General features: G+C 44.6%; 1 protein-coding gene across 3 annotated transcripts; it reads left to right on the forward strand.

Annotated features, from left to right (window-relative positions):
* On the forward strand, positions 1-17,665 carry LOC139535463 (RNA-binding protein 5-like). 3 transcript variants are annotated; one of them, XM_071334878.1, is made up of 21 exons: positions 1-182; positions 997-1,073; positions 1,840-3,535; positions 3,716-3,805; positions 3,949-4,018; positions 5,211-5,284; positions 8,588-8,662; positions 8,921-9,224; positions 9,380-9,537; positions 9,682-9,782; positions 9,864-9,933; positions 10,019-10,088; positions 10,240-10,322; positions 10,778-10,898; positions 11,015-11,112; positions 11,214-11,597; positions 11,707-11,862; positions 14,910-14,972; positions 15,149-15,448; positions 16,246-16,398; positions 16,704-17,665. In XM_071334878.1, exons 2-21 carry the CDS (start codon positions 1,027-1,029, stop codon positions 16,794-16,796), a joined length of 4,206 nt encoding a protein of 1,401 aa, XP_071190979.1. In that variant the 5' UTR covers positions 1-182; positions 997-1,026; the 3' UTR covers positions 16,797-17,665. The 3 variants fall into 3 exon arrangements, with proteins under 3 accessions (XP_071190979.1, XP_071190980.1, XP_071190978.1); XM_071334879.1 differs by having other exon boundaries at positions 3-182; positions 9,870-9,933; positions 15,146-15,448; XM_071334877.1 differs by having other exon boundaries at positions 5-182; positions 15,146-15,448.
* Positions 17,666-18,279: the final 614 nt, after the last annotated feature.

Here is an 18,279-nt window from a genome sequence, read left to right on the forward strand (position 1 = left end):
GCTTTGTAGATCAGTCCAACTGCAATGTCGAACAGACCTATCGTCTCAGTGGATAGTGTAGTACATATTGCCAGAGGACTACAAATCCCACCAAAATATTACCCCTCCCTGGATACCACTCTTTAAAACCTCCGGTCTCCATTTTCTTCCCGATTGATTGAAGATCTCAGAACAAATATAAGGTGAGCGTCTCCTATTATAAATACTTAGAAATTGATTAAATATGGTTATTTCCGTTCATATCAACCTTTATCATCAAATAAAAACATAACCTCGCGTACATTTTGAAAATCGACGCTTACCTGCCAGGATATTAGCTCGCTAACGTTAGTAGCTTGAAAACCAATCCGGTGGAGGCAGCTAGCTAGCTGACAGCAGAGAGGAACGGCGAAGCGAGAGGGTTTACTTCCTTCAAAGTCTTTCCACGATAAGCAGACTGCCTGGTCTGCTTTCCCGCCTATGGGACAAGACTTTCTCGTCATTATACACAGTATCTCTGACTTTAGCTACTTAGAAAATGTCGCCAGCACGGCTAGCTAACTGAAACGTCGTCATTAGCGTATCTGGCCTTGTAATGCACGCCAGAGTGTACCTTGATTGTTTATCAAAATACTTGATAGTTAGCTAGCTTCAACTGTACCACAAATAGTGGAGGAAATATTGACTGAAAGTAACTAACGTTATCTAGCTAGCTAACTTAATTTAGCTAGCTAGTTAACATGTGTAAGGCCTAGCTAGGGAATAACATAATGTCACATTGCTAGCTAACCCATTCCTTGGCACAACATACGATGGTAAAGAATGGTGATACCGACTATTGTGTCAATGCCATCTTCCTTTGTAAACGGTACACTGGTAGTAATTTATTTCCTTGAATTTGCTCATTATAGATGCTTATCAAGCCCCTGTAGTTCATTGTTATACTGAAGGTAAGTAACACTGCATTGAGTCAAGCTACTGTCTGCGATTTAACATGAAAACGTTTTACTCTGTCAGATAAATTTGGTGATTGAAGTTTGGAGAAATATGTGGGACGGACCCAGGAGAGGACCACAAGCGGGACCACCCTTTCGGTAAGCAGACAGTGGTAATGGCAGTATCCACAGAGCTGTTTTTATAGTCATATGAGATGAGGAACAATAACGTTTCAAGTTATTTTCATTGGTTGCTTGATTTGAAAGAGGTGCTCAATTGAAAATGTTTGTCAGTAGCTAGGATGCTATCCAATTGGCAATAGATTTTCATGCAAATATTCTAAAAGCCACCAGTAGTGTTTCCACCAAACAGACTTCTTGCAGATACAAATCAGTGCTTGAGGATTTAGTGCACGCAATGTACATTTTAGTTTTCAAGTACTGAATAAGAATCTAAAGTTCAATGTGTTTCCACCTCATTTTCAACTCTACCGATAGTTTTGTCAGAAACTGTTGCGTTAAATAGCAAATGTGCCTATTCTGGTCTTGGCATGTGCTCTCTAGTCAACAGCTTGCAGATACAGTGCGCGTAGGCTAGTCTACATGAAATTATTATGGATAAGAGTGAGAATGTTTATTTGTCAAGCATGGATCATCATGTCACCAGAATAAGACGCTCTATATTTATTGGAAATGAGCATCAAGCTTTTCAGAGTGCACTTTAACCAACCTGTGAAGTTCTTCATAACTTATTTCATCTGTAACCTAATAATTTGCATGGTTTCCTGAGTCGATATGGTGTGTGGTCCTCCCACTACATCACGTGACTCCAAGTTTACTTTGATATGCTTATTATATCATGGCTATTTCTTGCATAATTAATTGTACCGACACAAAAAACATACCACCATTTTTTTTGTTCCAGAGGGGGCAATCGTGGAGAAATGTTTGGGGACCGAGGTGGAGCTATGCCCAATTTCAGGGGTCGAAATGGGATGAACATGGGTCCCAGGGGGCCACAGGATCGGGGGCCTCGTATGGACATGAGGAGGATGGATTGTCCGTCTGATATGAGGGGTCCGTCTGATATGAGGGGTCCGTCTGATATGAGGGGTCCGTCTGATATGCGGGGCCATGTTATGGAACCGCTTGACATACGAGGGAGAGGAGAACCACCCAGGGATTTCCTGGGGAGACCTGGGGAGGAATCAGACTTCGGCCTCCGAAGGCAGTATGAAATGGCAATCCGAGACAAGCTGCTAAATGCAGCAGGTAGTGGTGGTTTCAAGGGGCCAGGCCCAGGCATGGGAGGGAGAGGCATGCCACCACGAGATCTACGAGAGCCAAATGACAGATTTATAGATATGAGAGATGGGGAGATATTCCGCAAGGATATGCCAGGTTTCAACAATCCCAATATGGATGGAAGGCGTGGAGGATTTTCCATTGAGCCTATGGGTAGAAATGAGGGGTTCAGAGACATGCGTGATAGAGACAGGCCTCATATTGACAGGCCCCCGATGGGCATGGATGACATTGATGGGTTTAATATGGACATGCCTCCACGGGACTCGGACAGGGGAATGATGAACTTCGACAGGAGGGGTGCTTCGTCGTTGAATCCAAGGAGAAGATTTGAGTCTGATCTGGACTTCAGAAACCGCGTTGGACCCCAGGCTGAATACAGAGGAAGGGACAGATCTCCTGTAAGATTTGGCGACAGTGAAGGTGCGCCAATGGATGTCAGGGGAAGTCCTGGTTGCCCTCCAGATCTTGGTGGGCCAAACAGACCCAAGTTTATGGGTAAAGATCCAAAAGGCACTCTTAGAGACTTTCCAGAAATGGAAGAGGTGTCGCTTGCAGAGGAGTGGAAGAACCGAAAAATGAAGGACAGTCTTCCATCTCCTATGACCAGAGGTCTTCCTCCTTTCAACATAGATGTTCAGGGACAGCGATTCCCTCCAATGTCCAGAAGGGGCGGTATTCTTGGAGAGCCACCAATCTTTAAAGAAAAAGACAGACCATCCACAGAATTCCCAGGGAAAAAGGATGGGCCTCCCTTTGGCTTTCCTCACACCGAGAGAGAAGCTCCAGGTTCCCAGGACTGGGATAAAAAGCTCCCCCCAGATTTTCCTGTCATGGATTTGCCATCCTTTGGCCGTAGAGGTACCCAGTACCCTCCCTTTCCACCCATGGGTCCTGGGCTCCTGCCAAACACCCCGAACAGAGAGAATAACAGCAAGCGCTGGCCTGGAGACAGAGATCCCAAGCAGAATCAAAATGTACCAAATCGAGGTGACAGACCCCCATACCTCTTAGAGATGGACAGGCCCCCATATCTCTTAGAGAAGACTCCACCAACTCCACTGGGCCAGGGGCCAAAAGGTAACACTAGTTTCAAAGGGCCGAAGGATGCATTGCTTGAACAAGGCCCAGAGAGGGATAAGCTGGTTCCAGGGCCAGACTTCCAAGGCAAAGACCAGGACTACAGGGACATTGACTACAGAACAGGCCCAGGGAGAGTCTTTTACCACAAACCTGAGGAGCTGCAAGTACCTAACGAAGTTCTAAAGGAATCCAAACCAGTCCAGACTCCCAAATTCAATGACTCTGGTTCCCAGGTTAGTAAAGCAAATGTATAGACTAAACCCCATAGAAAATGCAAAACAAAAATTTTGCATCCAAACCAAATTCCATACAAATTTACAAATCGGTTGTTTGAGTGTTCCCCTTTGTCATTTATGTGATTTTTTTTTTCAATTGCTTTAACCTGTTATTTAAATCTGAACTGTCAACCAAAGGATCAGGATTACAGGAGTGCGACTGTGAAGGACAAGGTTACTCATACAATTTGCATCACTGGAATTCCTAAGACAGCCACAATGGAACAGGTAGGAATCAAATCAGACATTTTGCTTTTGACTTTTCTGATTGCGTAAAATCATCTAGTTAGAAGATGAAAGTTTTTAGTTATAGACCTATAAGTGTGTGTTTCATTAAAGGTTAATGCCTAACAATATTTCACTCTCTTCAGATTCTTGGTGCCTTTGCAGTCCGTGATGGTGTCCCAATGCAGGGCATGAAGATAAAGAATGTTGTGCCAGGTGAGACAAAGTCCCTGTGTGGACATGCTCAACTCGAACAGTATCTCAAATCTCCTACGAATTGTTTCGCTATTTCCCTATACGACTCATATACGCTTTTCAAAGTGTCTTTGTTGCCTCCGGTGTTCTCGATCTTGATGCAGTCGCGCTTCAGTTCAACAGCCAGGTTTTCTTAGTATTTATCCATTAGAGTTTTTCATTCCTGATGATGTAGGAACACGTTCAAAACATTTTGTAGAAGCTTTCATCCTCAACGAAGCCATCTTTGACAGTGACTATCTGTCACAACAGTTCATGTGACAAGCATTTCTTGCGTACACACCATTTGTTTCATTATACACAATTTCCTTTTTTTAAATAAATCATTGATTATAAACGAATGTAGACAGCAAGCCTGTATTAGACCACTCTTAAGTGTTTTGCTGAGACTTCAGGTTCTTGGGGTTGCGTTTCTCATCATTCAGCTTAGACCAAAAGTTTTTAATGATTTGATTGTAGGACTGCTTCAGCCATCTACTCCCAACTGTTCATTCACATGCTTACCAAAGAACATCACATTAATAAATGCTGCAAGTTGAGTTTACACTGTGTTCAGTTGAAAAGGGCTGAGCTCATGCAATGTAAGGCGTTACATTTCGGATCCCTGAGACGCTACAATACCATGTTTCTGAAATGACAAAGTTTAGATATGGCAGCAAGACAATTCATCAATGGCATAGCCTATGTTTCATGTTAAAGAGTGTCTTTCATACACCGTAAGCCTATGCCTTAGTAGCACATAGGTCATACCTTTATGCTTGCAGGAACGTCCCTTTATGGAAATGAAGCTATAGTTGGCATACTTGGCAGGATGTTTAGAGACAACGTTCAGTCCATAGTTGGATTAGGAAAAGATGTCGGTACTGGCAAGTAAATACGGACAACATTGACAACTCAAATGCAAGATAAATGACTAAAATGCATGTTGTGCTGCAAACGTACTTACTGTATTAGTGGAGATATTGGCATACATGTCTCAACATGAATAATTAGGACAATGTTCTATCCCCCCCTCCCCATGTAGTCATCTAAATGCACCACCATCACCACAAAAATGCTGAATGTGATCTCCTTTCGTGATGTGCTCATGAACTGCTGTCCTTACTGGCATTGACTAACTCAAACCCATCTGTATTTCAAATGCTGTCCCCAGGTTACAGCTACGATACGGCCTATGTGGAGTTTTTAAACCTCGAGGATGCAGTCCACTTCATGGAATCCAACCAGGTGGCCCATCCTCGTCTCTCTACGTCGGCTGTGCCTTCGGGCAGGAAGAAGGCTTGGGCTGGGGGGGCTGGCATTTTATAAGGGTTAGGGGAGGGAGAGGTGGGAGCAGGGTTGGTTATTGTTTGGGATCATTTGTCGTAGTTACTCCCTACGTGTGGGTGTGTGAATTTACACTGTTGGTGTAGGTTCAAGGATGCTGAGAATAGCTTTTTGGGAAAAATTCCACTTTTCATAATAGTTCAATAATACGAGGTCGAGTAGGCGTGTGTCTGGTGCATTGTACACTGAGTGTACAAAACATTAAGAACACCTGCTCTTTCCATTACAGACTGACCAGGTGAATCCAGGTGAAAGTTATGAACCCTTATTGATGTTACTTTTTAAATCCACTTCAATCAGTGTAGATAAATGGAAGGACACAGGTTAAAGAAGGATTTTACAGCCTTGAGACAGTTGAGACATGGATTGTGTATGTGTGTCATTCAGAGGGTGAATGGGCAAGACACAATATTTAAATGTCTTTGAACGGGGTGTGGTAGTAGGTGCCAGGCGCACCGGTTTGTCAAGAACCGCAGCGCTACTCGGTTTTTCACGCTCAACAGTTTCCCATGTGTATCACGACTGGTCCACCACTCAAAGGACATCCCGCTAACTTGGCACAACTGTGGGAAGCATTGGAGTCAACATGGGCCAGCATCCCTGTGGAACACTTTAGACACCTTGTAGAGTCCATTCCTGACATATTAAGGCTGTTCTGAGGACAAAAGAGGATGGTGCAACTCTATATTAGGAAGGTGTTTTTAATGTTTTGCTCACTCAGTGTATGTCTAGGCCCATAGGCATGCTACATAATGTCTTGTTCCTGCATTCTTGGTCCTCTGTCCATCGAAGTCCTAAGTTGGATTGGTTTTCTTTTAGTGATCTCTTTTTTTCATTGTTAGGTAGCAATGTCAAGGCGAGTAAGGCAGCCATTTCTGCGCTAGCGTTCAAGTCCATCTTAGGGTTTGTTTTGTTCTCATTTTTGCACAGAATTTAAAAATACGAGAGTTGCTTTTTTTTTTTTGGTGGCAATATTGGAAAGTTGATCTCTGCCTTTCAGACTGCTGTGCCCTGTTGACTTATACCTTTCTGGCAATATCTTGCCTTAACCTTTGGCTATCTACAAGCACAACTTTACCCCAATTACTTTGGGGTACTACATTCTAAAATACTCTGACTGTTTGTTGGGGGTTTTGCTCATTCCTTGTTCTCAAGTCGACAGTAATGTTCTATTCCATTCTTCTTTCTTTACACATGGAGAGCTGTGCAGCAACCATGGTATTCTTTCGCGGTGCTGAATGGATAGACTCTGTGCCTAAATGCGTCCTCCACATCAGATCCACTCTTGTCTGCTAAATACAAGTGTAAATCTGCTCGACACCCGTTCACTTGACACTTGAAGTCTTTTCTCTTGACCACAGTTCTTTGCTCACTTTTTCCTTTTGGGGACTGTGAGGCCTTCCTTTTGGTCAAATTGGTATAGGTTCATGTAGAGTATCAGAAGCCTGCATTGGTTGGTTTTTAGCCATTTTAGCACAGGTCAATGTCAGTGGTGCACTCCACCAGTATAGGTGACTCATATTCTCCCAACCATATTGGCCAAATCTGGTACCCATATTGATGGACTCATGACGCACTACAATGTTAAGCAACAGACAATCATCAAGGCTAGAGTCATATCTGGCTCTGATCAAGGCTGGAACGATGCAGAATCAGTGACAGGTGTTACATGTTCCTTTGATCTATCCTCTATGTTAATTTACTAATTGGGTAGCTGGTTGGATTTTGTAAAAATCATTTGGTTACATAAGATTTTAAAGACATGCATTTCCTCTCAATTGTTTAATGAATTCGGCTGTATCTTTTTACCCATCAGCAGCAATAAAACGGTTGAAGTATTGTCTCGGCAAGTGGGGTTATTGTAGATATAACTGCCACTTACCATTTTAGATGTACTTGCAGTGCATTCGGAAAGTATAGACCCCTTGATTAAATAAATGTTTTTCCTCCTCAATCTACACCCTACCCCATAATGACAAAGCGATTACAGGTTTTTAGATTTTTTTTTTAGTATTATTCACACCCTTTGCTATGAGACTCGCAATTTAATTTTTCAGCAGCAGGAGCTGGGAGATTAGTCAGGATCGAGGGAAAGATGAACGGAGCAAAGTACAGAGAGCTGCTTGATGAATACCTGCTCCAGAGCGCTCAGGACCTCAGACTGGAGTAAAGGTTCACCTTCCAACAGGACAATGACCTTAAGCACACAGCCAAGACAACGCAGGAGGGGCTTCGGGACAAGTCTCAATGTCCTTGAGTGGACCAGCCAGAGCCCGGACTTGAACCCTATCGAACCCTGTCTCTGGAGAGACCTGAAAATAGCTGTGCAGCAACGTTCCCCATCCAACCTGAGAGCTTGAGAGGATCCGCAGAGAAGAATTGGAGAAACTCCCCAAATACAGGTGTGCAAAGTTTGTAGAGTCATACCCAAGAAGACTCAAGGCTGTAATCGCTGCCAAAGGGGCTTCCACGAAGTACTGGGTAAAGGGTCTGAATACTTATGTAAATTTGATATTTCAGTTAATACATTTGCAAAAACTTCTAAAAACCTGTTTGCTTTGTCATTATGGGGTATTGTGTGTAGACTGATGAGGGGGGGAAACGATTTAATCCATTTGAGTAAGGCTGTAACGAAATGTGGAAAATGTCCAGAGGTCTGAATACTTTCCGAATGCACTATATTAGTTAAACCTGAGATTATGTTAAATCTGCTTTTTCTTTTGTCTTTAAACCAACAGCATGCATGTCAGATCCAGCACAGTCATGCCTTTAGGCAGATTAGTGTCATACATTTACAATGCACTGCCAACACAATGGTCTATTGAATTTCACATTTTTGAAGTACAAATTTGAGTCCTGCACTGTCAAAGAATATAGATTTGTATCTTTATCTAGTAAAACGAGTGATATGAAATTCATAATCTCTGCTTTTGATAGTACTGTACATAAAAGGTTGAATTACCTCCTGGGAAACAGTAATGCGATTGCATGGAGGAAGTTCTTTGGAAGGTATTGGTCGACATGGCTTCCATATTTCTGTCAGAACTATGTTTGTCCTACTACCCTCTCCACTGAGGAGGACTTAACCTGCCACAGTGCATGATGGGAGTCTGTTCTCTTTGAACATTTAGAATTGTGTCACTTGGTTGGCAAGGAAGCAGATTACTCAGTTTGGATCTAGCGAACTCTCTTCCTGTTTTTCAGGGATCGCTGATGGTTGGCACTAAAACGGCTCTCATGAGATACGTCCAGCCGGACAGAGGTGTCAAGGAAGCTCAAGTAAGTGTTGTATATCACACAGGAAGGGCCTGCTGTGGATGGCAGTGATTTATTCATTCCCTTTACATTGGTCCATAGACCTTTTCTTATTTTTAGAATGCTAGTAGCATAGGTATTTTTATGCTTGGTGGTATTTACCCCAAGATTTGTATGCATGGTAGAGTTGTTTTGTCTGTATTCCTTATGTTGGTTAAGACAACGCTGTAGGTTAAGACAACTGCCACTAAGTAATTGATGTGGCTCCTCTCGCTGTGTTAGGAACCAGGCCCTCCGGCCCAGGAACCCCTGCTGCCAAACCCGGGCCAGCTCCTGGTCAACAAGGCCAAGAGTGACCACTACGGCCAGAATGGCTCACAGGCCAAGGCCCCAGTGGACCCCCTGTCTCAGCAGGGCTCGTGGCAGCGCAGCTCAGACCTCACCCCAGAGGCCTGGCAGCAGCAGGTGGACCAGCAGCTCAGACAGCAAGAGGCTGAGCAGCAGGCAGAGTCCTGGGCCAGCCGGAATCCCCCTCGCCAAGCTCCTGGCCCTCATCAGCTGGACCCCATCTTTAAGGAGAGCAAGAGTGAGTATTATTGGGCAATATTGGGATAGTTGGTTTGAGGTGTGATTGGACAATAATACATTTGTTTGTCTATGGATAACTGTTAACTCAATGTGGTATTATAGCTCCCGAGTTTATAGATCAGTGTGCTTGTTCTCCCCTCTTTTGCCCTTCAGCCATGATCATAAAGAATGTGAAGCCCACCACAACAGTGGAGACCATCCTGAAAGCCCTGGACCCCTTCGCCTACCTGGATGAGAGGAACGTCCGTCTGGTTAGAGGCAAACCCCCGGGTGCCAAATGCTTCTGCTTCATTGACATGGACTCTCATGAGGTATCACATAGCTGCCATAACATGTCAATTGGGCACTTTGTCATGGTTTATCACATTCCTGTTTCCACCTGATATGTGGATTTGAAATGTCTGAGTTGTACCCCGCTTAATGGATGTCATGACGTGGCCTTTTTTCCATCCTAGCAAGTGACCCGTCTAGTTGACCTGCTCACCAAGCCCAGGCCTCTCTCTATCGACGGGGTCCGGGTTTACGCCGAGGTCGCCAAGCCTTTGAAGAATCAAAAGTGAGTTCTGTAGCATGTTATATCATGTAGCCACAGATTTCAGTGCACTACTGAGGATTTGATGGTGTCTTCTCCTGCTAGCTACAGAAGAGAGTTTGATAAATCCAACACTTCTCTCCTGGGGTTCCCACCTGAGGCCAGTATGATGGAGGTAAGTTAGGGTTTTGCTATCATTTTGGGTTTTGAGTTTGTGTGTTGGTTAGAAAACTGAACATGTTTTTGTGCTCTAATTCCAGCCGCAGCAGTACTACAGTTCATCCCAACCTCACAAGCAGCCATCAGGAGCTCCCCCACCTAACATGCAAGGTAAGTCCTCTCTGTCAGTATCCACATTCAAACACTATTCTGCCTGAGGATTTGCACATGCATTTTTCAGCTCAACATGCTTCAATCATCAGGTAATGTTGAGTCCAAAATGATCTGTAAGAATCCATCTTCTTATAATTTTTTGACCTAGGAGACCGTTTGGGTGGGCCGATGAGCTTAGACATCCCTCACTCCCATTCATCTGTCTCTCACTTGAACTCCAGCATGGCTCAGGTGAGATACTATTATAACCAACTTTATTCTAAAGTGAAGACACACGCATCCGTTCATGCTACGCACATACATTGCTGCTGCTGCTACCAGACCCTTTGTCTTTAAATTGTGCAGTATTTAGCAATAATAACACTTGCGCCCTCCTCTTCCCCAAAACACGTGTAAATATTTGACTAGAAATTGTGCCTTCCTGTATTATACTTATGCTAAAATGTTTATTCCATTCAACTGCCGTGTACTTTTTGTTTTCTATTCTTATCTTTCATTATTTCTTATTGTTGTTGCATTGTCGATGGAACCTACAAGTAAGCGTTTCATTGGACAGTGTATACCATGCGTGTCCTGTACATACTTGAAGCGTTGATAATGATTGACAGTTTAAACAGAGGAAACGCCTGAGTGAGTGTCAGTGTGAAATGCCCAGGTAACCGATGTTTCCCTCTTCTACATCCCAGGGAGGTGGCTATGGCGAACCTCCATTAGTTGTTCCCTACCAACAGGCTCTGCACCCCCAGGTCTCCTCTGCTGGAGTAATGGCAGCTACAGGAGACCATAGCACTGACGGCTACAGCTACGGTAAGGCCAAGCAATAATGCCCCTCTGACATCAGGGGAAAGAATGTGAATAGACAGGCATTTTATCAGTCTCATCTTGTCATGCTCTTGCAATAACTGACCTTCTCATTTCTCTAGCTACTGAAACTCCTGACGTGACTAACTACCTGTATGATGCCACTTCCGGGTTCTACTACGATCCCCAAACTACCTTGTACTATGACCCTGCCTCTAGGGTAAGAGTGCTGCACAGCAGCTCATATATGATCTGATGCATGCTCTTGTAAATGATTCTCTTTGTTTGTCTGTGCTTCATGTCCTGTGTCTATGTGTGCAGTATTTCTACAATGCCCAGACCCAGGAGTACCTTTACTGGGACAGTGCGTCCAAGACGTACATCCCCGTGCCCGGAGGACACTCCACAGACACCCAGCCCCCCGTGGCCCAATTTAGTGTTGCCCTGGCACCTGACGTACAGGCCATTCTGGCCAATCCAGTAGCAGACGCTCCACTGGACATAAAGAAACCAGAGCCAACCCCTCACGTCGACCCTCCCCCAGTCCTGAACCCTACACCTGCTCTGAACACCATGCCTAACCCCAACCCTTCCCCTGAGAGGAGAGAGGAGGAGGACACTGCACCTCACATCCTCGACAAGAAAGACAGCAAAGACAAACCAGGAGAGAAAGAGGAGAAACCCAGGAGCCTAGCCGCAGTCAAAGTAAACCCACATTACCACATTGTACTCATGTACAATGAAGCTATAGGAACAATCCTCTTGCCCAAATACACTACCTCATAGATGGTGAATACATATGTGTCTGTCTCAGGTCATGAAGGATATGGAGCGCTGGGCTAAGATCCAGAACCGTCAGAAGGACAGCGTCCGTTGCCCGTCCCCCGTACTGAAGACCTCCGTGGGTGGGCTGGACGACAGGAAGACCTCCAAGGCAGCTGATGCGGCCTTCGCCATCTTCGAGAGGAAGGTGGGTGGCGAGTCACGGTTACATGCATGCAAATGCTTTGTTGTGTTTATTTTTACTCTTCATGTGTAGTGGGCAGTAATATTTGACGTGTGTATACAGTGTATTTATATACAGTACCAGTCAAAAGTTGAGACCTACTCATTCAAGTTTTTATTTAGTTTTAGTTTTAGTTTTTTTTTACTATTTTCTTCATTGTATAATAATAGTGAAGACATCAAAACTATGAAATAACACACATGGAATCATGTAGTAACCAAAAAAGTGTTCACCAAATCAAAATATATTTTAAATTTGATGTTCTTCAAAGTAGCCACCCTTTGTCTTGATTACAGCTTTGCACACTCTTGACATTCTTTCAACCAGCTTCACGAGGAATGCTTTTCCCAACAGTCTTGAAGGAGTTCCCACATATGCTGAGCACTTGTTGGCTGCTTTCCCTTCACTCTGCGTTCCAACTCATCCCAAACCATCTCAATTGGGTTGAGGTCAGATGATTGTGGAGGCCAGGTCATCTGATGCAGCACTCCATCACTCTCCTTCTTGGTCAAATAGCCCTTACACAGTCTGGAGGTGTGTTGGGTTATTGTCCTTTTAAAAAACAAATGATGTCCCACTAATTGCAAACCAGACGGGATGGTGTATCGTTGCAGAATGCTGTGGTAGCCATGCTGGTTAAGTGGGCCTTGAATACTAAATAAATCAGTGTCACCAGCAAAGCACCATCACATCTCCTCCTCCATGCTCCACGGTGGTAACCACACTCAAATTTGGACATATCAGACCAAAGGAAAGATTTTCACCTGTCTAATGTCCTTTGCTCGTGATGCAACCAGTCAGGATGCTCTCGGTGTTGCAGCTGTTGAACCTTTTGAGGATCTGAGGACCTATGCCAAATCTTTTCATTCTCCTGGGGGGAGAATAGGTTTTGTTGTGCCCTCTTCACGACTGTCTTGGTGTGTTTGGACCATTCTAGTTTGTTGGTGATGTGGACACCAAGGAACTTGAAGCTCTCAACCTACTCCACTACAGCCCCGTCAATGAGAATGGGGGCATGCTCGGTCATCCTTTTCCCGTGGTCCACAATCATCTCCTTTGTCTTCATCACGTTGAGGGAGAGGTTGTTATTCTGGCACCACCCACCCAGGTCTCTGACCTCCTCCCTATAGGCTGTCTCGTCGTTGTCGGTGATCAGGCCTACCACTGTTATGTCGTCTGCAAACTTAACAATGGTGTTGGCGTCGTGCCTGGCCACGCTGTCGTGGGTGAACAATGACTACAGGAGGGGACTGCGCACGCACCCCTGAGGGGCTCCAGTGTTGAGGATCAGCATGGCGGATGTGTTGCTACCTACCCTCACCACCTGGGGCGGCCCGTCAGGAAGTCCAGGATCCAGTTGCAGAGGGAGGTGTTTAGTCCCAGGTTCCTTAGTTTAGTGATGAGCTTTGAGGGCACTATGGTGTTGAACGCTGAGCTGTAGTCAATGAATAGCATTTTCACACAGGTTTTCCTTTTGTCCAGGTGGGAAAGGGCAGTGTTGAGTGCAATATAGATTGGATCATCTGTGGATCTGTTTGGGCGGTATGCAAATTGGTGTGGATCTTGGGTTTCTGGGATAATGGTGTTAATGTGAGCCATGACCAGCCTTTCAAAGCACTTCATGGCTATGGACGTGAGGGCTGTGGGTCTGTAGTCATTTAGGCAGGTTACCTTAGTGTTCTTGGGCACAGGGACTATGGTGGTCTGTTTAAAACATGTTGGTATTAGACTCAATCAGGGACATGTTGAAAATGTCAGTGAAGACACCTGCCAGTTGGTCATCCCACGTCCTGGTAATCCGTCAGGCCACACGGCCTTTGTGAATGTTGACCTGTTTAAAGGTCTTACGCATGTCGACTACGGAGAGAGTGATCACACAGCCGTCCGTATGGCTCGCCACCATTGGACTCTGGAGCAGAGGAAATGCCTTCTCTGGAGAGATGATTCATGCTTCATCTGGCAGTCCAACGGACAACTCTGGGTTTGGCGGATACCAGGAGAATAATGGTCTGGGGCTGTTTTTCATGGTTTGGGCTAGGCCCTTTAGTTCCAGGGAAGGGAAATCATAATGCTACAGTGTAAAATGACATTCTAGATGATTCTGTGCTTCCAACTTTGTGGCAACAGTTTGTGGAAGGCCCTTTCCTATTTCTGCGTGACAATGCCCGGTGCATAAAGAGATCCATACATAAATGGTTTGTCGAGATCGGTGTGGAAGAACTTGACTGGCCTGCACTGAGCCCGGACCTCAACCCCATCGAACGCCTTTGGGATGAATTGGAACGCTGACTGCAAACCAGGCCAAATTGCCCATCCTCAATGTTCTTGTGGCTGAATGGAAGCAAGTTCCCGCAGCCATGTTCCAACATCTAGTGGGAAGCCTTCCCAGAAAAGTGGAGGCTGTTGTAGCAGCAAAAGGGGGGACCAACTCCATAGTAATGCCCAGGATTTTGCATTGAGATGTCCATATACTTTTGGTTATGTAGTGTAATAAGACTATGCAATTAGCCCATTTTAATGAATTATCTGACTCCATAAAGATTATTTAGCAATATGCAAGAACACCATAGTTGAGTTACAGTAATAGGCAATGAAGAAATGTCTGAATGGAATTCTAAATACAAGTGTATTTAATTACTTTGAATGGATTCGCATACAAGGCATAAAGCTTAAGTTACAAAGCATTAACTGGCATTCTAGGAGAGGGAGAGATCTCGAAGACCCTTTTATAAGCATCTGTGTTTGGATTACAAATCTGAGTTGAACAATAGCGTTACTGTACCGTTAACCTCCAATCAGATGTCAGACCTACATGATATAATCACAACAGAACTGCTTCTCAGAGGTGTGACCTTGGGGGCTGGCAAGATCAACACAGAGAATGCGGAATTCTTAAGAACACAGGAAATTCTTGCTTACAGCTGATGAGTCACTTCGAGAGCTGCCCTACACATGATTTATTTACCATGATTTTATTGATTCTACTGTAACTCCTCTGTTTCCACATACAGGGTGGAGACGACCCCTTCAAGAAGCCTATGGCTCCTCCCAAGAAAGAGGGGAAGGGCTCAAAGGTGAGATTGGCTGGATGATTCATGAGCGGTCACCGCCAAATGCCTAGAATGTTCTGTGGTGTGAGCTGGGGAAAGAAGGTGTGAATTTGTTTCCAATTCATAATGTCTGGGCTGTTTTCCTCACTCCCTGGTGAACTTGTTCCTGAACTTCCTGCTCTCTCCACTCTACCCAGCAGTCCATTGGCTCTCTGGGCCTGCTGGCATCAGACTATGCAGCTACAGGCAGTGACGAGGAGGAGGAGGTGGTGCAGCACGAGGCTCCTCAGGTTTCTAGGAGCCAGTCCCAGGACGAGGAGGACAAGCTAACAGACTGGAAGAAGATGGCCTGCCTGCTGTGTAGGAGACAGTTCCCCAATAAGGACGGCCTCGTGCGCCATCAGCAGCTCTCTGACCTTCACAAGCAAAACATGGAGATCCACATGAAGATCAAAAGGTCAAAGAAGGAACTGGAGGCTTTGGAGAACCAGGAGAAAGAGGTTAGTGGAGGCTTGATTTTTCGTCACCTTTTACATAAGTGTGTACACATTTAATATGTAGCTGTAAAGCAGTTCCAGTAGTCGCAAATAGCTAAATCATAGTTGCATCAGTCTCTAACCTCCTCAGCTTGCCAATTATTATATACTGGCAACGGACATAATCAACAAACCGGACAGGGGAGTTTGTCATCTGATACCCCCCCCAGACTTAGGAGAGAACTCCACAAATCGACCTTTAAATACAGACCTGTCACTGAATGGATCTCCTTACCTACTAGAGCTGGGACGATAAACCAAAATGAGTGAAACGGACCATTTTATCAAGGACATTTTAACATTTCACTGATATCGACAATAACGGTTAGTAGCCTTTTACTAGGGGAATGTGAAGTTAGTAATAGCTCATTCAGTTTCATTTCAAACTGGACAATTGGTAGCTACGTCATTCAAAGTAGTAGTAGTTTTAAGGGTTATATAAAAGAAAGTAACTGCACATTCATGTTAAGAATTTATCGTTCAGTTTATGGTTAATTATGATGATTGAGTCATTTTATTGTGGTTTTTTTCCCCCATGTTGCCCAGCTCTATTACCAACTCATATTTCCCAAGCGAAAAGCCTTTAAGAAAATATAAGACATCTAATGAGATACTGATCCCTGAAATATGGACCTTGACCGTTAAATGTTACCTTTCAGGTATTTTAAATGTCTAGCTGTCGGTGTGGCGTCAGCTAATGGGGATCCTAATAAAGTATGTTATTTTTAAATGTCATATGACTGATGTATTACTGTGTGTAGTCTGTCCCACAGCTGAGTGCTGGCGAGTCCAACGGCTCCCCAGAACAGAAGAGAAGGAAGCACCAACATCAACACCAGAATAGCTGGGCCGGTGGCTCCAGGGACATGCACAAAGGCAGCGAGAGACCTGGGTTAGGCTCTGAACCTGTTGAGGTACGTCTGTAACGCAGCCCTCCAACTCTGTTCCTGGAGAACAACCTACAGGACGGTATTCACTCCTACCCTTAATGTAGCACTAATTCTAATAGTTAGCTGGTTGATGAGCTGAATCCGGCTAGTTACAACTGGGTTTGGAGCGTAAACCTACAGGAGGGTAGCTCTACAGGAACAGGGTTGACGAGCCCTGGTCTATAACATTTTGTATTTTTCTGTCTGTAGTCTTCCAGATGGGTTTCTTGGTGGGTTTTTTTTAATTTAGTTTTTTAACCCTTCGTGATGTTTCCTCTCTCTTGTCTCAGAGGAAGAAGAAGGAGCCTGTTGTCTGGAACCATGCCACCTACAAACAAGCTGTGCGCAAGTCCATGTTCGCACGCTTCAAAGAGCTGGACTGACCCCTTCCTGTGAACACCAGGGGTGCGTTCAGTTCTCCAGTATGTTTTGTGCTCACCATTCTTCAACAGTCTGAGGTTTGTTTGCTGGTGGTGGTTGTGGCCTGATCAATATGGATGTAACCTTTCGAAATCGCAAAACTAATGTAGCACAACGTACACAATCTTCCTCCGTTACCATAATCACAACATTCTTCAACTGGTCGTTCAGAAGGGCGCTGTTTCCGTTGAATCAAACGTTGCACACCGTTCTGTTCTACTTAACACACCCAAGATCACACACTCTTGTGTGTTGGTCAACATAATGGACTTGCCATGGCCAGCGGAGCTTTTGGACTGAGCTCACCTCTTACTGTACCTGGTGGACCCACTTCACTGTACTACAAGGACTTTGACTCCCCAGCAAAGAAATCAGGCCGTGGCCTGCCCACTCAGCTCAACTGTTGAGACCATGGAGCTGTAGGGAGACCGCTAGGGCCTCCACATTTCTGGAGTATTTTCTGTGCTTGTTGGAGGGCCCCGTTCACCCATCCCTATCCCAACGCTGTACTAACTGCAGGAGCGAGGTAGAACCAGTGGCGTTGGGGCTAAACTGCTCCACAGACTCACCCCAAACATCAAGCTGGCTTTGACTGGCTCCTAATCAATCCTTTTTATGGATGTAGCTTTGTTTTGCTGATGTGTAGTATTATTGTGACGTGTACTCAGCAGCCAGATCTGCCATTGTAGAATCTCTGTATGCTACCAGCTGGATCCAGCTACACACCATCATTTATTTTAAGATGTTTTTATATGGACTTATTCCTTTCCTTGTTTGGGTAATACTCTGTATGTGTACACGTTTACATTTTTAAGTAAACAAAAAAAAATCACCTTGTCTGGTTTATTTATGTGTACTGTTAGATTAGGAATGTGTGCAGTGGTTTACTTTGTCTAGTCGCTAGACATCCGGGTTTCCTCCAATAATTTTCAAACGTTCCAGCTTAACACATCTGTATGTAATCAAATGTCAGTTTGGCATACAGGAACTACGTCACTCCCATCCCGGTACAAATAGTTTTTCCTTATCGAAGTTGCCGAAAGAGTCCGTCATTGAAACCAGATCCTATTCACTCACTGCTGTTGCCTAGGGTCGGGTTTACAAGACTGTTAGACAGATTCTATTCAGGACCTCTCCATTGGGTGGCAGCAGTGTTCTTTAGATATGTGTACCATCACTAAATCCGAATAGTGTTGGACATTCCCATGATGTTATATGGTTAACCCTTCAGATAATACAATGAACTGGAATATGTTTCATTGTTTGAACAGGGAATTGTCGCAATGATCTCTACGCTTGTTGGTCTTGGTGATTTGTTGAAGGTGATGAGAAAAGGATGTCTTAATGCTGAGGCAGAACATCATGAGGATGTTCAATTTTGTTAAACATCGGTATTACCCATAGCACTGGTGATACAGGGAAGGAACAAAAACTCTCTTAGCCTCC

The sequence above is a fragment of the Salvelinus alpinus genome, chromosome 12 (assembly GCF_045679555.1).
Source record: "Salvelinus alpinus chromosome 12, SLU_Salpinus.1, whole genome shotgun sequence".
Taxonomy (NCBI): domain Eukaryota; kingdom Metazoa; phylum Chordata; class Actinopteri; order Salmoniformes; family Salmonidae; genus Salvelinus; species Salvelinus alpinus.

Coding starts and splice junctions, on each gene's coding strand:
- LOC139535463 (XM_071334877.1), top strand. CDS start 1,027: ATGTGGGACGGACCCAGGAGAGGACCACAAGCGGGACCACCCTTTCG. Junction 1,074..1,839: donor CAAGCGGGACCACCCTTTCG/GTAAGCAGACAG, acceptor TTTTTGTTCCAG/AGGGGGCAATCGTGGAGAAA. Junction 10,899..11,014: donor CACTGACGGCTACAGCTACG/GTAAGGCCAAGC, acceptor TCATTTCTCTAG/CTACTGAAACTCCTGACGTG.